This window comes from Heptranchias perlo, chromosome 24 (assembly GCF_035084215.1).
Source record: "Heptranchias perlo isolate sHepPer1 chromosome 24, sHepPer1.hap1, whole genome shotgun sequence".
In the NCBI taxonomy this organism is placed as follows: Eukaryota; Metazoa; Chordata; class Chondrichthyes; order Hexanchiformes; family Hexanchidae; genus Heptranchias; species Heptranchias perlo.
Genome location: NC_090348.1, coordinates 20066330 through 20087048, shown reverse-complemented (window position 1 = coordinate 20087048; position 20719 = coordinate 20066330). Strand labels below are relative to the sequence as shown.

The window sequence follows — 20719 nt, the reverse complement described above, 5'->3', positions numbered from 1 at the left end:
TAGTTGGAGGAAACTTTTGCTCATCCAGTACTGGATGTCGGACAAGCAGTGTGACAAATCAGAGACAGTGAAGGGGTTGAGGGAAAAAAGAAAGGACTTGCATTTATATAGCGCTTTTCATGACCTCAGGACGTCCTAAAGCGCTTTACAGCCAATTAAGTATTTTTGGAGTGTAGTTACTGTTGTAATGTAGGAAACGCGGCAGCCAATTTGCCCAATTTGGGATGTGATGGTGAGGTAGCACTGGGTGTCATCAGTGTACATGTGGAACCTGACGTGTTTTTGGATGTCGCCGAGGGGCAGCATGTAGATGAGAAATAGGAGGGGGCCAAGGATAGATCCTTGGGGAACTCCAGAGGTAACGGTGTGGGAGCGGGAAGAGAAGCCATTGCAGGTGATTCATGACATACTATTCAATAGGTTCAGTGCACAATATACCATATACTATATTGGCCCTGATTTACATTACAGGATACTTATCTCTTGTACGATGTGATCTCTAACCCAGCCAGAAGAAGGGCCAACTCTCGCTTGAAGGAATACAATGAATCAGCGTTCACCGCATGAGCCGGCAACCTGTTCCACGGGTCCAGTATTCTCTGGGGAAAAAAAGAACAATCTAACCTCCAACCTAGTTCTGCCCTTACATAACTTGTAAGCGTGACCCTCCCAAATCTATTCAGTTGAAATAATTGGTCCATATAAACAGAATCTATTACCTTGATCATTTTATAAACCTCGATCAAATCACCCCTAAGTCTACGCCTCTCTAAAGTATAGACACCCAGTTCATTGTGCCTAAATGGGTAACTAAGGGTTTTAAACTTGGAATTAATCTTGTAACTTTGTATCTTCAAAAGTGTAGAGCATCGCAACATCAGACCACATTTTGGACATTAACATTCAGATTTATTGAACAAAAGATGAACAAGTTAATATATAATAATCAGTCATATATATCTACGAGCTGCACATTAATGGAGTAAAATCCTTGTGTTTCATGTAAGGGACACTCCTCTCTGCAGTGGCACATAGGGCCACATATGTGCCATCAACTGTCCCCTGTATTTTTGGAAATCCAGCCAGGTGAAGAGCATAGTGCTCGTGCCTGCTGCTCATGGGGCTCCATTGGGAAGATGATGCAGTTGTTGATTTTAGTGAATAGTGTATCAGTGACTTGCTTAATGTACCGATGCACCATCAACTGACAAATGCTGGCAATGTCACAAATGGCCCCCTGGAAGCTTCCCAGGCACAGAAATTCATAGCCATGGTAACCTTTTCTGTAATTATTAGCACCATGCAGTGTAGCTTCAGCTCATCCAGCAGCAGATCACAAACTTCTGGAATATCCCCATGCTGAACTGGAGCTAGTGAAGGCATTGCTCCTCCATGAGGTGTAAATAAAATCCTCCATGGCTGATATATTTTGCCCACAGGGTAATGGTGTACAGGTGCCCTCCTCCTTTGGTGATGCCTCATGTATCTGGATTCCAAGATGGCCTCGTGCTCGTTATCCTCCTCCTCTTCCTGAAAATAACATATATCTAAGGATATACTAAAGGGGCCTCCTATTCTATTACAATGGACAGTTCCCTCCCTGAACTCCAAGGTATCAGTAAAATTTGGGCCAGAGCTTCGATCCCTCAGCTTATCAGCAGTTTTCGTTCAAGCAAAACAAAGTGATCAACAAAAGCTATTTCCGTTATTCAGCAATGGCAGGCTGTGTTTCAGCATTTTAAACGCTGCTTCCCAGTCCATCAGCATCCAGTTTAAACGGGGGCAGGTAGAACCTCACCCACGACCGGTAGATGTGCGGGAAAAAAGGATGGCATCGCTGGGGAAACATTTGCATGGCATTTAAACAGGAACTCCCCCTTGAAGTGCAGAATTTCCTGCACCTATCTAAACTTGGACAGGAAAAATACAATCAGTGCAATTGGGATGGAGAACAGACATAATGGGGGTAATTTTAACCCCCCCTCCCAGGACAGACGGGACAGTGGCAGGGCGGTGGGGCTTAAATTGTTAAAAATGGGAAACCCACCCCAACCCGCCACGAACACTCCTACTTTCGGTTTAACTGAGGCGGGTTAGGGGTCGGCCGAGTGACCCGTTCTGAAGAGGTGGGTCGGGAATTATAATACTTAAATGAAGCTCTGTGTCTCAGATTTTGTCAGCGATTTGGAATTAATGCCTCCAGCACTAGTTTCCCAGGGCTCGGGAAACCCAGCAGCTAAAGGGAGGCGAGAACTGCCAGATCCAGCAGGAAAGTACTTTCACAGCACCGCTTGTGGCCAGGAGGAGCAAGTGTGCTTTTCCCTGGCCTCCCATGCAAACCTGCCATGATCTGCCTGCCTCCCCCCCCTTACGATCCGATCTCTCTCTCCCTCCACGATCCGATCTCTCTCTCCCTCCGCGATCCGATCTCTCTCTCCCCCCGCGATCCGATCTCTCTCTCCAACGCGAGCCGATCTCTCTCTCCCCCCGCGATCCGATCTCTCTCTCCCTCCGCGATCCGATCTCTCTCTCCCCCCGTGATCCGATCTATCTCCCCCTGCAATCCGATCCCCCCCGGTGATCTGATCTCCCCGCCCCACCCCTGGATGACTGACTTCCCTTCCCCTCCCCTCCCATGACTCCCATGCCCATCGGTCCACCCATGCTCCCCCCATCCATACAATCTAAGACTTAACCTTTTCACGTCCTCTTCCTTGCTCTGCTCCCATCTGACTGAGGCCAGCCTGTCAATCAGGCCGGCCTGTCAGATGTCAAACCGACAAAAAAAAAGACGTCCTTACATTAAAATCGTAAGGATGTCCGGAAACCCGTACTTCCGGGTTTCCCGTCCGCGATTCGACCCCCCGCCCCCTCCCAATTCCAAGACAAAATCCTGGCCCTGGGCACTTTGTTGTGGGTAAATATTGAAAGATTATTTCCACTGGTGGGTGAACGGGGAACAATGGGACAGAGGCGGAGGATTCTCACTGGAAGAACCAAGGGAGAAGGAAGGGTTATTGGACCATGGGATGCTTCACCATGTGGCTACTGAGGCAGAGATAAAATATCATTTAAAAGGGAATGGGATATTTGAAAAGGAGGAATATAAAAGGATCTTAGGGGAGCGGGGTTACAGTGCAGTGCAGGGGGATTCTGGTTGTAAAGAGTGAATATCAACGGGTTATAGGATTACTACTAGTTACAGGTAAGATAATGGCGTGTTACACCTATTACTGTCAGTTACATAGAGACAATCGGTGAGTTTTGTATTACTGTTGGTTATGAGGGGAATCTGAGTGTTGTAAGTATTACTATTAATTATCGGTGCAATTTCAGCAGGTTACTATTGGTTACTCGTGGAATCAAAGTTCCTCCCACTTATGGTTCCCCCCACTACCCCACCTTCAGTTTCCCCTCTTCCCCGACATCAGTTTCCCTTCTTTGCCTGCTTACGGGTGGCCTCCTGGTTCTCTGAACTTCTTGCACAACAGCTGCTGGCACAAAACCATGAGCAAAGATACTCAACTACAGGGGACCCAACCTTTATAAGGTAAATGCAGACATTATGTGATCAGATAACACGTCATCAGATGTCATGTGATTAAACCTCCAGAAATACTTCCTACCAGAGTTGGCAGCCCTATTCAGGCCTGCAGCTACACCCCTAGCCTGATTCCGTCTCCAATATCTGCACAAGGCTCTAGCAAAGGGCGGACCTGCGCCAGAGATGCAACCATGCTTGCTAATGGTTTGGGACACCAAATTTAGGGTAGTTGTGGCTGGACAGGGGCAGCGCACTTCTGATGGTGCCTTTATGTTGAATTGGGTGAAATATATTTTCCAGCTCCTGTTATTTTAAAACAAGTGAGCATTAGAACTGAATAAAACTGGTTGTAATGTCACTGTACAGCAAAGATACAGAAGTGGTGCTTTGTACACAAAATTTATTTGTCTGTTCCAACAGTTTCTGACAATATTATGTATTCAGAACTGGGGTATTTGATAGAGGTGACAATTGTGCACTTAAGAGAAATAGTGGCTATCACTTCAAGATAAACAATAGATGTATGATAGGGAGATTAGAAGGACCCTTTTCATGCATTGTGTTAGTGGAATGTGGATTGCTTTGCCATAAGTGGTGATCGATGCTAAATCGATTACAGCTTTAAAAAAGATACCAGATATTTACTTAAAGAGGATCATAAAAGGGTCTGCGCAGAAAGCAGGAAAATGGGATTAGTTTCACGAGAAAGCAGGAAAATGGGAAGGTGACCCAAGCAGGGCCTAAGTTCAATGCAACAAGGGGAGAGTGACCTCCTACTGTGCTAAAAATTCTGTGGCTGGAAATCCTTAGCCTTCCGATGAACTCCCAGCCTAAGGTTGGAGTTCCTACTCGGCCTTTTGGCTAAGATCAAGTGTGTTCCTTTTCGGGCTTATTTGGATCTGAGCGGACTGGAACGCTGGCCGCGACCTCATGCGCTCGCAAAGTGCGGACTTTGCTGTGATTGGTCGTTTGTGTGCTGGCTCCGCCCCTAAATTTGCATAAGGACCACATCAACACTGCAATGGCAGGGAAGGGCACCCGGGCAGTCGGCTATGGTGTGCCAAACACCGTCAGGGTGACGGTAACGACAGTCGAATGTGTTTCGCCGGTGGATCGGGAGCTTTTCGTCAAACGCGTTCTGCTCGACTGCTGTGGATTCAAAGCGACGGACATCTTCTGCCTCCAGGATTTCCCTCGAAGCGGACATTTTGACGTCACCTTCAAGACCGTCGCTGGATGCCAGAAGCTTCTTCAAGTCTTCAAGGAGAAGGGGAGCGTCGGACTGCTGGCCATGCTCGCTGCGGAGCCGCTTTTCACCCTCCCAACGCAGAGGAATCGCAAGCTGATTGTACACATGTACAACCCACACGTCCCGGTCGCCGATGTGCTGACGTTCCTCGCCAGATACGTCGACGGGGCGCAGAACAGCGTCGACGTCACCGACCAGTTTGGGATCTGGACCAGCAAGAGGGAGGTCACGGCAACGTTGAGACTGGACGCCCACGGCAACATCGTCCACCCTCCCTCCAGCTTCGCCATCGGAGGAAGTCGAGGATACATCACGTACGTGGGGCAGCCCAGAGTCTGTCGCACCTGCGGCAAATCCGGCCATTTGGCGAACACCTGCACTGCAACCGTCTGCAAGAACTGCAAGCAGGAAGGACACCAGACTAAGGACTGCAAGGAGAGCAAGCGCTGCAACCTGTGCGGGCTGGAAGGCCATCTCTACAGGGTCTGCCCCGAACGCAACCTCAGCTACGCCCAGGCGGCCAAGAACAACACAGCGGAGGAGGAGGGGGCAACAAGCAAGGATGCCCCAAAGAAGGCCAAGAGTCAGCGCCCCGCCGCGACCTCCTCCAAGAAGCCCCTAGCCCAGGAAAACAATGAACGAGGAAAGGGTCAAGCCGAAAACTGCCAGACCCCGACACCCAGCTCCGAGCCTCCCCAACAGACGACAGAGTCCATGGACGAGGAGGCAGCAGAGGGAGGATGGCAGCTGGTGGTCAATAAAACCAAAAAGAAGAAGCCAGAGAAAAGGAAACAAGCCCCTGCCGACACTACACCAGGGGCCAAAAGAGCACTCGAGTCGCAGTCGGACTGCAACGACTACCCCGAGTCTGACGAGGAGGGACGACAGGAGCGAAGTGGTCAGCCGTCCCACCGAAAGCGGCAAAATACCCAAGGTGACCCCGATGCGATCGGCAGCCCCCATCTCCAGAACACTGGGAGCGACAACGCCTCCAGTGCCCTCCAGCTCCGGGAAGCCGGCAGCATCGTAGTGCCCAGCGCACACCAGCTTCGGGACACCGGGAGCAGCACCGCAGAGAGCGAAGACCAGCTCCGGGAAACCGGGAGAAGCGACAACGAGGAGCCCCAACCGATCGAGGATCGCACGGACTCTTCACCCGACACCAGGCCGCCGATGTCACCCCGGCGGAACGACGACCCCCTCTCTGAGGCAGAACAGAACTCGTACCTCAGCTCAGGGATCGTGGAACACTTTACACAGATCACCTACATGCAGAAACACGGCCAAGAGCTGGAAACAGCAAACGGACTGACGGGTGAGACTTTAAACAGTTGTTAAAATGGGTCTGAAAGTCGCATCCATTAACGTGCGTAGCGTTAAAAGCACTACGCGATGTGTGTCGACCTTGGACTACCTGGCCAAGGTCAAGAGCGACCTGCTGTTCTTACAGGAGTGCGGCCTGCCGCATCTCAGCAATTACAGGCAATGGTCGCAGCGCTGGGCCCACGGGCCGTCTATCTGGTCGGGAGGCAACGATAACCGTGCCTCCGGCCTGGGGATTCTGCTGCGGGGGGGCAACTTCACCATCACCGAAGTAAAGGAGGTGGTGGGGGGCCGTCTCCTCGTAGCAGACGTAATGTACAAAAACGCTCCGCTCCGGCTGATCAACGTGTACGCCCCGGCTCTGAAGGACGAGCGGCTGGCCGTCTTCCAGCAGCTCCCACTGCTGCTGGCGACGTCCAAGCCGGTCATTCTCGGCGGTGACTTCAACTGCATCATCGATGCGGCTGGACGATCCGGCAGAGCCGACAGCGCCGACAGCAAACTGGACGCCACGTCCAAACTCCTGATGGAAGCGGTGAAAGACGCCAAGCTGTGCGACGTCTTCAGCAACCCTGCAGACGGAGCGGCGCGTCAATACACCTGGTCCAGACCAGACGGGTCCGTCCGTTCCAGGATAGACTTCCTGTTTGTATCCCCGAAGCTCAAGGTCAGATCCACCAAGGTCACACCGGTGTTCTTCTCTGACCACTGCCTCCTCCTGGCCGACTGTCACCTACAGGACGATCAGAGAGTGGGCAGGGGGACATGGAAGCTGAACGTGAAACTGTTGACCCCGGGAAACATTGAGGAACTGACGAGGGATTACAAAGGTTGGAGAACCGTAAAGCCCCTCTTTGATTCCCCAGTGCACTGGTGGGAAGCCATCAAGGCGAACATCAAGAGGTTCTTCATCCTCAAAGGTGTTCAGAAGGCGAGAGAGAGGCAGAGGGAAACGTCCCGACTCCAGAAAAGCATGCAGAATCTTCTCCTGCTGCAGTCGATGGGGATCGATGTCGGGGAGGAACTCAGAGAGGTGAAGGACCAGCAAGCCTCGCTCTTTGCCTCCGAGGCCTCCAAGATCATCTTCCGGTCCAGAGTCCGCTCCATGGAGCAGGACGAGACTTGCTCGCGCTTCTTCTTCCAAAAGGTGCACAGAGAGAGCTCTGTGATCAGCAGCCTGAAGGAAGAGAACGGCTCGGTCACGTCCTCGCAGCCCGACATACTGAGGATCTGCAAATCCTTTTATGCCGGACTGTACGACGCGAAGCCCACAGACAGCGCGGCCTCCCACTCCTTCTTGTCGTCTATCACGGAGGTTCTAGACGACAGCAAGCGGGAGAGTCTGGATCACCCGCTAACTCTGGACGAACTGACAAAGGCCGTCCGATCCTTCGAGAAGAGTAAGACTCCCGGAAGCGACGGCTTACCGATGGAGTTGTACTCGGCTCTGTGGGACTGGATAGGCCCAGACCTGCTGGAAGTGTACGGGGGTATGCTTCTGGCAGGCAGCATGTCAGACTCCATGAGGAAAGGCATCATCACCCTCATCTACAAACGGAAGGGGGAGAGGGAAGAAATCAAAAATTGGCGACCCATCTCACTACTTAACGTGGACTACAAAATTCTGTCCAAGGTCATCGCCAATCGGGTCAAGTCAGCCCTGGAGGTGGTGATCCACCCCGATCAGACCTGCACCGTACCCGGCAGGAAGATCTCTGATAGCCTGGCGCTACTCAGGGATACGATTGCCTACGTACAGGACAGGGGGGTGAACACCTGCCTGATCAGCCTGGACCAGGAGAAGGCCTTTGACAGAATATCCCACACGTACATGATGGACGTGCTCTCCAAAATGGGGTTTGGGGAGGGAATCCGCAATTGGATCCAACTGCTCTACACAAACATCAGTAGCGCAGTTTCAATCAACGGGTGGGAATCAGAAAGCTTTCCGATCAAATCTGGAGTCAGGCAGGGCTGTCCTCTCTCCTCCGTCTTGTTCGTGTGTTGCATCGAACCCTTTGCCGAGTCCATCAGGAGGGATGCGGGCATAAGAGGGGTGACGATCCCAGGCAGCGGAGGCACTCAGGTCAAGGCCTCCCTGTACATGGATGACGTCGCCGTCTTTTGCTCGGATCAGCTGTCGGTCCGCAGATTGATGAGCATCTGCGACCGTTTCGAACTGGCCTCGGGGGCCAGGGTAAATCGTAGCAAGAGCGAGGCCATGTTCTTTGGGAACTGGACCGACCGATCCTTTGTCCCCTTCACCGTCAGGTCAGATTACCTGAAGGTGCTGGGGATCTGGTTCGGGGGGGCCGGGGCGTGCACCAAAAACTGGGAGGAGTGTATCTCCAAGGTTAAGCAGAAACTGGGACTGTGGCATCAACGATCCCTCTCGATCGTGGGCAAGAACCTGGTCATCAGGTGCGAGGTGCTCTCGGTGTTGCTGTACGTGGCGCAGGTCTGGCCCATACCTCGCTCCTGCGCCGTGACAGTCACCCGAGCCATCTTCCACTTTGTCTGGAGATCAAAAATGGACCGTGTCCGCAGGGTCACGATGTACAAATCTCCAGAGAAAGGAGGGAAAGGCGTGCCCAACGTGGCCCTCATCCTGATGGCCACCTTTGTGTGCGGCTGCATCAAGCTGTGCATAGACCCTCAGTACGCAAACACAAAGTGTCACTACGTGCTGAGGTTCTACCTGTCCCCGGTGTTGAGAAGGATGGGCCTGGCCACGCTGCCACGGAACGCTCCGTCCAGTTGGACCGTTCCGCCCCACCTGTCCTTCGTGGAAAGGTTTGTGCAGGAAAACACCTTTGACCACAAGGCGATCAGCAAGTGGTCCGCACGTAACGTCCTCGAGACCCTGCGGGAAAAGGAGATGGTGGATCCTGTCGGTTGGTTCCCCGAGCAGACTGTCAATGTCATTTGGCAGAACGCCTCATCGCCAGAGCTTTCAAACAAGCACCAAGACCTAGCTTGGCTGGTGGTGAGAAGGGCCCTTCCCGTCAGATCCTTCATGCACTCCCGGGCTCTCAGCGCCACCGCGCGCTGTCCCAGAGGAGGCTGCGGTGGAGACGAGACCGTCACCCATCTCCTTATGGAATGTGCCTTTGCAAAGAAGGTCTGGAGAGAGATGCAGTGGTATCTGTCCAGGTTCGTCCCGAGCAGTTCCGTAACACAGGTTTCTGTACTCTACGGGCTGTTCCCGGGGACGCACACTGAGACGGACATCAGCTGCTGCTGGAAGACCATCAACTCGGTGAAAGACGCCCTTTGGTCTGCCCAAAACTTGCTGGTCTTCCAGCACAAGGAGCTGTCCTCGACCGAGTGTTGCAGACTGGCACATTCCAAGGTCCAGGACTACGTGCTGAGGGATGCACTGAGGATGGGTGCGGCCGCCGCAAAGGCCCTGTGGGGAAAGGCAACCGTTTAGAGCCTTCCCGCCATTGTAAACCGAGGGGCTGCAATCAGGGAAAAACCCCCTCGGGCAGAATGTAAAATTCAAATTGCTGTAATGTACCTGTAATGAATCTGAAATGAATCTGTAAGCAATAATCTGTGTTGAGTATGATGCACTGAGACACCCTAGAGTGTCATGAACTGCAATGATGTCCAATGTGTTCATTGTACTGCACTTAACGTAACCTGCAAATTGTATAATCTGTATTGTGCACGTTTGGAAAGTGATATGACAACTGTATTGTATGTACTGCTGCAAATTTTATGAATAAAGTATATTTTTTGAAAAAAAAAAGTTCCTACTCGGCATTGTAAGGGGCAGAGGCCCCACCTGCTCCTTACAAGGCCAGTTACATAGAGCAGGGGCGGGACCAGTAATTCCCTAAATTGGAAGTTCCCACCTACAGTCAAGGAATCGTCAGAGGCCTGTACACTTAAAGAAGCATGCTGGCCTCCTCCCTGCTGTATGTGGGGATCATCTTGGGAGCACATGTGGCCCCCTTACAAAGGGGGCTGAGGGGACATTGCATGCTGCTGTCTGAATTTTCCAGCATCCCGGGACATGCAGGTGCCTGAGATGCACCCCTGCTGGTGTGGACGCCTGCCTTCCCTATGCAGATTAGGTGACCTTTCACTGACCCCGGATACTCCAGTGAGGTTAGTAGCGGAGATCATTGATGGACATGATTGCGGGATCATGTCCCTAAGAATTTTCTAAGCCTCTATATTTTCAGGTTTCGTTCCAACTCCAAGGCCTCCAAGAGAATGTAAAGTTTGTAATACTTCGACGAATTTGTTTATAGTGTAACATTTCAGTTACAAAAATGGAATGCAAACAAAGAAATAAAGCATTTAAATGGTTTGAGAGATGATATTTGAGATTCTTTTATTGCTTGTGTCATTGGCTTTGAAAAAATATTTTGTTGGTATTAATCAGAAAAGGTATAATTTAGTGAGTGAAGAGATGATGATAAGACGATAGAAGCTATTGCTTAAATACACCAATTTGTATCCCACATGTTCAGCCTGCAGCTATTTGCACATTCCTCATGATGTCCCAAGTGGCACATTGAATTTACTGCAATCTTCATCATAGATAACTTTAAAAATAAAACAACTTTTCTATATTGTAGTATTCTCTGATGAAGCAGCAGCCTTACTGGAAGAGCTACCTTTAGTGAGATCTAACAACACCACAAGCATGACCCAAACAGGTGGCAGGAACTATGTGTGCTCCTGACATTTTATTTCTTCAGGTGATTCTGATTGGACAGCTTGCTGCATATTTTTCAACGATTTGTCTTCCAGTTCTTTTTCAGCAAGCGCTTCACTTCTGTCTTTTGCATTTTCTGTTAAATCTTCTTCTGCAGAAGCCCCTAGAGGTCTCAGACGTTCAGTGAGAGTTGTCTCTTCTTCTACTGCCTTGACACAAATCTTGAGGCTATCGTCTGTTTCATGACAGATCGTTTCTGTTGTAAAATATGAAGTACAGAAAAATTGGCAAATTATTAGAATCATATGTTGATTGTAATAACTTAACTTTAGTGTGATTAAAAGGTACAGTTCATCACTAATCCACACAATGGGGTAGATTTTCATTTGCTGGAGTGGATACCCTGCCCACCCATTGTAGAACCTGCCAGCTTTTCATTCTATTGAAATTAATGGAACGAAAATCAGGAGGGTTCTATAATGGGCGGGCAATCCATTCCGTCAGATTACCACCCAGGCCGTGAAGATGAAAATCTACCCCAGTATTTTTAAAGTTTGTTTTTGTTCAAAATTTATGAATTGTAAGTATCACTGAATAGCTGATTCATGACTTACACATTACAGAGTTAATTCACCAATATCACACTCCCACAATCCAACCAGTGTAGGTTTGTGAATTTACTCTTCACTTCTTCTGGAAACTGTGCTTACCACACAGTAAAGGTTTATTATTTCAGTGCACTAAATACATAATATTAATATCACTGAATAATGACATCACTGGTACATTATTGGGTGGGACACAGCACAGTGCCTTCCAGATAGATCCCAGTACCCTACATGTCAGAGTAATGACTACCTTACACCGACCAACCACTTTCAGGGCATGCTCAGTGATCATTCCCAAATCCTTTTCAGCCTCTTCCAAAGGACAGCCTTTCATGTTATGCCCTACATCAATATCGGTCTATCATGAAATAGGCCCCGTTTTATGTGTCTCTATGGGGCCAAATTTGCCTGGCTCCATGCTTATAATAGGCTACACAAAATAAAACCCTTTCATGTTATGGGGAGACACTTGCTTGTATTATGGGGGAGTTGAGTTCTCTCAACCCCACAAGTCCACTAATCTCCTTAAATAGGACCTCATCATGTTATTTATATCTTTACTGTTACCAGTTTCTATACTTATTACCAAAATTTGTGAATTATAAATATCACTGAATAGCTACTAATTTCATGGCTTATAGGGATAATTAATCAATGTCATAATCCCATTTCCCATTGGGGAGCTGTGGGATTGGTGAATTAACCCTTATTTCTTCTGGAAATTATACTCACCAACACAGTAAAGTGTTTTTATCCACATTAAAATGGATCGACCACTTCTCAACCCATCTACATAAATGGTCCAAATTTCTCTAAAGGTAATCAGTCTCCTTTCTACCACTACATGTCCACAGAGCCTCATATCCATATCATAGTACCATAGTACGCTACAGCACAGAAGGAGGCCATTCGGCCCATCGTGCCTGTGCCAGGTCTTTGAAAGACCACTACCCTGCTTTTTCCCAATAGATTTTTTCCCTTCAAGTATTTATCCAATTCCCTTTTGAAAGTTATTGTTAAATCTGCTTCCACCACCCTTTCAGGCAGTGCATTCCAGATCATAACGACTCTCTGCATAAAAAATGTTTCCTCATGTCGCCTCTGGTTCTTTTGCCAATCACCTTAAATCTGTGTCCTCCGGTTACCGACCCCTCTGCCACTGGAAATAGGTTCTCTTTATTTACTCTATCAAAACCCTTCATGATTTTAAACACATCAATCAAATCTCCTCTTAACCTTCTCTGCTCCGAGGAGAACAACCCCAGCTTCTCCAGTCTTTCCACATAACTGAAGTCCCTCATCCCTGGTACCATTCTAGTAAATCTCTTCTGCACCCTCTCGAAGGCCTTGACTAACTTCCTAAAGTGTGGTGCCCAGAATTGAACACAATACTCCAGCAGAGGCCTAACCAGTGTTTTATAAAGGTTTAGCATAATTTTCTTGCTTTTGTACTCTATGCCTCTGTTAATAAAGCCCAGGATCCCATATGTTTTCTTTTTAAAGCAGCCTTCTCAACTTGTCTTGCCACCTTCAAAGATTTGTGTACACACAACCACCCCCCCACCTCCAGGTCTCTCTGTTCCTGTACCCCTTTAAAATTGTACCATTTAGTTTATATTGTCTCTCCTCATTCTTCCTACCAAAATGTATCACTTCACACTTATCTGCACAAAATTTCATCTGCCTTGTGTCTGCCCATTTCATCAGTCTGTCTATGTCCTCCTGAAGTCTGTCACTATCCTCCACATTGTTTACTACTTCTCCAAGTTTCGTGTCATCTGCAAACTTTGAAATTATACTATGTATACCCAAGTCCAGTTCACTAATATATATCAAAAAGAGCAGTGGTCCTAATACTGACCCCAGGGGAATACTACTGTATACTTCCCTCCAGTCTGAAAAACAACCGTTCACCACTGCTCTCTGCTTTCTATCCCTTAACCAATTTTGTATCCACTCAGCCACTGTCCCTTTAATCCCATGAGCTTTAATTTTGCTTCCAAGTCTATTATGTGGTACTTTATCAAATGCCTTTTGAAAGTCCATATACACAGCAATCACATTACCCTCATCAACCCTCTCCGTTACTTCATCAAACAACTCATCAAGTTAGTCAAGCACGATTTTCCTTTAGCAAATCCGTGCTGACTTTTATTTATTAGCCCATATTTTTCCAAGTGTCAATTAATTTTGTCCCAGATTATAGTCTCTCCAAGTTTCCCCACCACCAATGTTAGGCTGACTGGCCAGTAACTGCCGGGTTTATCCCTCTCCTCTTTTTTGAATAAGGATGTAACATTTGCAATCCTCCAGTCCTCTGGTACCACCCCCATATCTAAGGAAGATTGGAAAATTGTGGCCGGAACCTCCGCAATTTCTACCCTTACTTTCCTCAGTAAACTAGGATGCATCCCATCTGGACCAGGTGACTTTTCTACTTTGAGTACTCCCAACCTTTTAAGTACCTCTTCTTTATCTATTTTTATCCTATCCAATATCGCTACTACCCCCTCCTTTACTGCTACACTGGCAGCATCCTCTTCTCTAGTGAGGAACAATGCGAAGTATTCATTTAGTACCTCAGCCATACTCTCTGCCTCCACAAGATCATCTTTTTTGTCCCTAATCGGCCCCACCCTTCCTTTGACTACCCTTTTACTATTTATATGATTATAAAAGACTTTTGGGTTTCCTTTTGTTAGCTGCTAATCTATTCTCATACTCTTTCTTTGCCCTTTTTATTCCCTTTTTTACGTCTCCTCTGTACTTTCTGTATTCAGCTTGGTTCTCTACGGTATTATGAACCTTACATTTGTCATAAGCCTCCTTTTACTGTTTCATTTTAATGTCTATATCTTTTGTCATCCAGGGAGCTCTAGCTTTGGATCTCCTTCCTTTCCCCCTCGTAGGGATGTGTCTACTCTGTACCCAACCATCTCCCCCTTGAAGGCCTCCCATTGTTCAATTACTGTTCTGCCAATCCCCGAGGGCAAGATCCCCTTTTAACTCACTGAATTTAGCCCTCCTCCAGTTTAGTATTTTTATGTTTGATTGTTCCTTGTCCATAACCATTCTAAACCTAATGATATGATCACTGTTCCCCAAATGCTCCCCCACTGAAACATACTCCACTTGCCCCACTTCATTCCCCAGAACTAGTTCCAGCATTGCTTCCTTCCTTGTTAGGCTGGAAACACACTGATCAAGAAAGTTCTCTTGTACACATTTCAGGAATTTCTCCCCCTCTTTGCCTTTACACTGTTACTATATTGGGATAATTGAAGTCCCACATTATCACTACTCTATAGTTCTTGCATCTTTCTGTAATTTGCCTGCAAATTTGCTCCTCTATCTCCTTCCCGCTATTTGGTGACCTAAGAGTATACACGCAGTGTAACAGCTCCTCTATCGTTCATTAATTCTAACCAATATTATTTATAAAATGGCAGTGTTAGGTTTAACATGCAATGATATGTTTTATAATACATAGATACTTAAATTGTCTTAAATTAGGCCTAAATTTACTCATGATTTCTGGCAAGATTGGGCTTTAAAATGAGCATATCAGCTTTCCTGGATGTAGGTTTTGTGGTAGGACCCATTTCTTCCAGGTTTAAGCCCCATAATGGCAGTCCTGTAGTTTCTGTTGCATTTTTGGACCTTCTCGAAATGTGCGTTCATGCTGCTGGAAGGTCATTAAATAAATGCTAATAAGCACCAATGGAGTTGGCATGCTCAAAACACATGACTTGCACTCCCGATGCACCAAGGGCAGATAACAATTAGTTAAAAGAGGCGTACCAGTTTCTAGCATCAACTGAGATTGATGGAAGTGCTTTACTTTGGGGCTTGAACCCTGAAGAAACTTTGAGGAGTGATTGTTAGATGATTTTTTTAAGTGATTTTTTTTTCTGCTGAGCACCTAGATTGAGCTTTCCTCAAAAGCTATCTCATAGAGGATGCTTTCATTGCCTTGACAGATCAGGAGCGGTTCTGCAGTACCAATCCTCAAAGACAGCTGCAAGGGGCATCAGAACTCAACTTGAAATGTTTTCATCTGCTTAACAGACTCCTTTTGTCACCACTTCAATTACTCTTCATACCCCACCTTTGCATGAATCACAAAACCTTCAATTCAGTACCCATCCTATAACTTCACATCAGACCTATTAGGCCCAATATGACACAGCAAGTTTAAATCATATCAAAGAATAACTGAGCCTAACATAACTGCACCTATCCCTGTATGACTATCATCTCCATGAATAACTGAGCACAAATTAAATGCTTAGTCTCCTTTATTACAAAGAACTCAAAATTGAACATAAGCCATCGCCATCCCACTCTTTCCTCACATCACACTTCCCCTGGGTGTCTAAATGTGTCTTTCTTTCTCCTATTGTAGTGCTTCTCCTAGATGCAACCCGAGGGCCAGTATTGCGAGTGGTGGTTGGCAGCTCCTGTGCTACGAAGACAGCTCATGGGACTCAAGTGGCCCTCTTCTCATGGCAACTTGGTCCTGAAAGGGAACCACTAATGGCTGCATCTCTGCACCACTGTGCAGTGCTCTGAGAGGGAAGGACAGATGCCTGGCATGTCCTACTGTCCTGAGAAACAGCAGCCTCATGCAGCTGGCGGCACTGAACTGGGCCTGTATCTGTTTGTCCATTGATCAGTGGGGACGGCTGGTCTAATGGCAGCTATCAGATCATGAAAGCCTGAGAGTCAGCAGCTTGCATCCCAGCCCCCAGGGTCTGAAAGCAGGGATCTGTCTATTCTGACCCCTAATGACCATCTCCAACAATAGAGAGTCTAACCACCTCCCCTTGACATTAAACGGCATTACCATCACCGAATCTCCCACCATCAACATCCTGGGGGTCACCATTGACTAGAAACTTAACTGGACCAGCCACATAAATACTGTGGCTATAAGAGCAGGTCTGAGGCTGGGTATTCTGCGGCGAGTGACTCACCTCCTGACTCCCCAAAGCCTTTCCATCATCTACAAGGCACAAGTCAGGAGTGTGATGGAATACTCTCCATTTGCCTGGATGAGTACAGCTCCAACAACACTCAAGAAGCTCGACACCATCCAGGACAAAGCAGCCCGCTTGATTGGCACCCCATCCACCACCTTAAACATTCACTCCCTTCGCCACCGGCGCACCGTGGCTTCAGTGTGTACCATCCACAGGATGCACTGCAGCAACTCGCCAAGGCTTCTTCGACAGCACCTCCCAAACCCGCGACCTCTACCACCTAGAAGGACAAGGACAGCAGACACATGGGAACAACACCACCTGCACGTTCTCCTCCAAGTCACACACCATCCCGACTTGGAAATATATCGCCGTTCCTTCATCGTCGCTGGGTCAAAATCCTGGAACTCCCTTCCTAACAGCACTGTGGGAGAACCTTCATCACACGGACTGCAGCAGTTCAAGAAGACGGCTCAAGGGCAATTAGGGATGGGCAATAAATGCTGGCCTCGCCAGCGACGCCCACATCCCATGAACGAATAAAAAAAAACGTAGTCTGTGGAGCCAGTCGCTGACTGGTCCCAGCCTGCTTCTTAAGTTGGGGATGAGGGGGGGGAATGGGTGGCTGTCACAGATGTCAATTAAAGTGCCACATGCTTCATTGATGTCTGTGATGTAGAAAAATCTTTCCTGATGCAAGTTGAGTGATGCTCCCAAAAATAATGGGTGTAGATTCTAGAGTCACAGCTGTCCGGTGCCACACATCCTCGGAGACTGACCTCAGAGCCTGCATGTAGGTGTGATGTTCCTCGAATATCCTTCTTTTCCGGTGAGCACCCATGGGTTCTGGATCCCATGATTATGAAACCATGGGTAGTCTTCTCCTCTGCCTTTGCTGGGAAGGTGGCAAAATTATCCACTCCCCACTCTTCCAGCTCCCTCGTGCTCTATTAATCACCTGGTGCCACTTGTAGCATCTAATTCTTCCCGGGTGACAGTATCTGAGCTGCTGCGTGGGGGTAAGAAAGCAGGTGATTGAAGCAGGGGATGAGATTGATGAGGTTGGAGCAAAGGAACATGGGGCAGGGTCTTGTTCCTGGACCTCCTGTCTGGTCTGGCCCTCGTCATCCTCATTGTCATCATAGTCGATGAGGAAGAAATTTCTTCTCTGCTGCTCCTTCTCCTCATCATGTTCCCCCTCTTCATTATCCTCTGCCCCTATTGCTGTGATGAATCTGCACGAGAGGAAAGCATAAGCGAAGAATGGATGAGTATCAGCCCCTTGGGACTAAGGAGACAGAGAAGGGTATAGATGTTTCTGGCTGTGTGCTCCTTCACAGGGATGTCATGGCAACTGTTTAGGTGTGCAACCACTAATCTGCAGCCTATACTGTCATGACAATCTTGCCATCTCCCACTGCTTGAGCAGATTGCCTTCCCATCAGCTCTTTCGCTTTTTCCTCTGAATGGCTTTAAAGCTTTTGCATGCAACTAATTCCTGTTAGAGGAAATGGAAACACATATTGTAAGATAAATAGTTAGGGAATCCCTTAACCATAGTGCAGTGTGAAAAGTGATTTGTGTGGCTATTCATTTTAGAAGGTGAACAGTGTATTGGTGCACAAGGTAAAAAAAAAGGGAGAGTTGACACTGCCACCTCACTCCACACTTTTCCGAAGTTTCCTCACGTGGGCACCCAGTGGTCTTTCTCTCTTTTGCTGCAATTCATCCTTTAATGTCAGTAGTTCGGTCTCATTAAAATGTTGCGCTCTTCTTTTCTGTCTCCTTTCAATGCCCTGCTCCCTTCTTTGGGTGCTGCTGCCCATTCCTTGACTTGATGCCATTCTTTACAACTGTCCCAAAATCTCGCATGAGCCATCCATGAAGTACCTACTAGGCTTCCAAACTGTTTAATACTTGCTGCTGCATTTATTCAGCCATTCTAGGTTTTTTTTATATAAAAGGCTTCGCTTGAAATTTCTGCTCCCTCCAGCACAGGGCATCTGTGTTACACAGGCGTCGCACTCAGCTGATCCCAGCGGGTATGAAAATGAACTGACCCCACTAATTATGGCTGGGTCAGCGCTGGGAGAGGATCAGTAGGCAGAAGTCTTGTCTCAACAGCGCAACGTCGGAGCAAATCTCCCCATTGTGGGCATTGTTTTAAAATATCTATAAAATTAACTGGATATGAAAAATATACTTTCCTCTACCAAACACAATACAGGTTTAAAGAAAATTACTTTCCAGTTAACTTGCAGCATGCAATTTGCAGTCCAAAATTTTTACATTTTTTGTAATGTTAAACTTATTTTTTGTGAATAAATGTGGAAGTGCATACACACAGGTTTCTTCTAGTGACATGTACTGTACTGCATAGAGTTACTGAGAGTCCAACATTTATTGTACAGCACATAGTTATTGATAGTCGAACATATATTGTACCGTAAGGGGTTATTATGAGTGCAACATATATTATGCTATGTATGAGAGTACAACATATATTGTACTATATAGCGTTACAGTGAATAAAACATGTATTGTGCTGTATAGGGTTACTGAGACTCCCTCCATCCGTCTTCTGAAAAATTGAAGAAGTGTACATGAGGCTGGGAATTTCAGGTATGAGGCTGTTGCACAGGCCAACCAACGCTCCTGATTTGGGAATTTGAGATATAGTGCCAATGTACAGGCCAACCAATACACCTGCATTTGCTAAAAACAGGGTTATTAACACTCATAGAATCATAGAAAATTTACGGCACAGAAGGAGGCCATTCGGCCCATCGTGTCTGTGCTGGCCGAAAATGAGCCCCCCAGCCTAATTCCACTTTCCAGCACTTGGTCCGTCGCCTTGTAGCTTATGGCACTTCAAGTGCATATCCAGGTACTTTTTAAATGAGTTGAGGGTTTCTACCTCTACCACCCATTGAGGCAGTGAGTTCCAGACCCCTACCACCCTCTGGGTGAAAAAAATTTTCCTCAGCTCCCCTCTAATCTTTCTAGCAATCGCTTTAAATTTATGACCCCTAGTTATTGACCTTTCTGCTAAGGGAAATAGGTCCTCATGTCCACTCTATCTAGGCCCCTCATAATTTTGTACACCTCAATTAAATTACCCATCAGCCTCCTCTGTTCCAAGGAAAACAACCCCAGCCTATCCAATCTTTCCTCATAGCTAAAATTCTCCAGTCCTGGCAACATCCTCATAAATCTCCTCTGTACCCTCTCTAGAGCAATTACATCCTTCCTGTAATGTGGTGACCAGAACTGTACGGTGTACTCAAGCTGTGGCCTAACTAGTGTTTTATACAGTACTAGCATAACCTCCCTGCTCTTATATTCTCGGTCTCGGCTGATAAAGGAAAATATTCCATATGCCTTCTTAACCACCTTATCTACCTGTCTTGCTACCTTCAGGGAACTGTGGACATGCACTCCAAGGTCCCTCACTTACTCTACACCTCTCAGTATCCTCCCATTTATTGTGTATTCCCTTTCCTTGTTTGCCCTTCCCAAATGCATTACCTCACACTTCTCTGAACTGAATTCCATTTGCCACTTTTCTGCCCACCTGACTAGTCCATTGATATCTTCCTGCAGTCTACAACTTTCCTGCTCATCATCAACCACACGGCCAATTTTTGTATCATCTGCAAACTTCTTAATCATGCCCCTACATTTAAGTCCAAATCATTAATACACACCACAAAAAGCAAGATACTCAGTACTGAGCCCTGCGGGACCCCACTGGAAACAGTCTTCCAGTCACAAAAACACCCGTCGACCACTACCCTTTGCTTCCTGCCACTGAGCCAATTTTGGATCCAACCTGCCACTTTCCCTTTGATCCCATGGGCTTGTACTTTTTTTGACCAGTCTGCCATGTGGGACCTTGTCAAAAGCTTTGCTAAAATCTATGTAGACTACATCAAACACACTAACCTCATCAACCCTCCTTGTTACCTCCTCAAAATAATTCAAAGAGTTAGTCAGACACGCCCTTCCTTTAACAAACCCATGCCGACTGTCCTTGATTACTCCGTGCCTTTCTAAATGACGGTTTATTCTGTCCCTCGGAATTGATTCCAATAATTTGCCCACCACCGAGGTTAGACTGACTGGCCTGTAATGTCTCGGTCTATCCCATGCTCCCTTTTTAAACAATGGTACAATGTTAGCAGTTCTCCAATCCTCCGGCACCATGCCTGTATCCAGTGAGGATGGGAAAATGATGGTCAGAGCCTCTGCTATTTCTGCCCTTGCTTCTTTTAACAGCCTGGGATACATTTCATCCGGGCCTGTGATTTATCTACTTTCAAAGATGCTAATCCCCTTAAT

The 20719-nt window shown here is 47.4% G+C and overlaps 1 protein-coding gene across 3 annotated transcripts in view; it reads right to left on the bottom strand.

Moving 5' to 3' along the window:
* Positions 1-10447: 10447 nt before the first annotated feature.
* The window catches only part of dyrk4 (dual-specificity tyrosine-(Y)-phosphorylation regulated kinase 4), a 91341-nt gene continuing 81069 nt past the window's right edge, over positions 10448-20719 (bottom strand). For all 3 annotated transcript variants that reach the window (XM_068005353.1, XM_068005355.1, XM_068005354.1), the window contains one exon: positions 10448-11044. In XM_068005353.1, the coding sequence (XP_067861454.1) occupies positions 10800-11044 (245 nt within the window). In that variant the 3' untranslated portion in view covers positions 10448-10799. The remainder of the gene's footprint in view (positions 11045-20719) is intronic.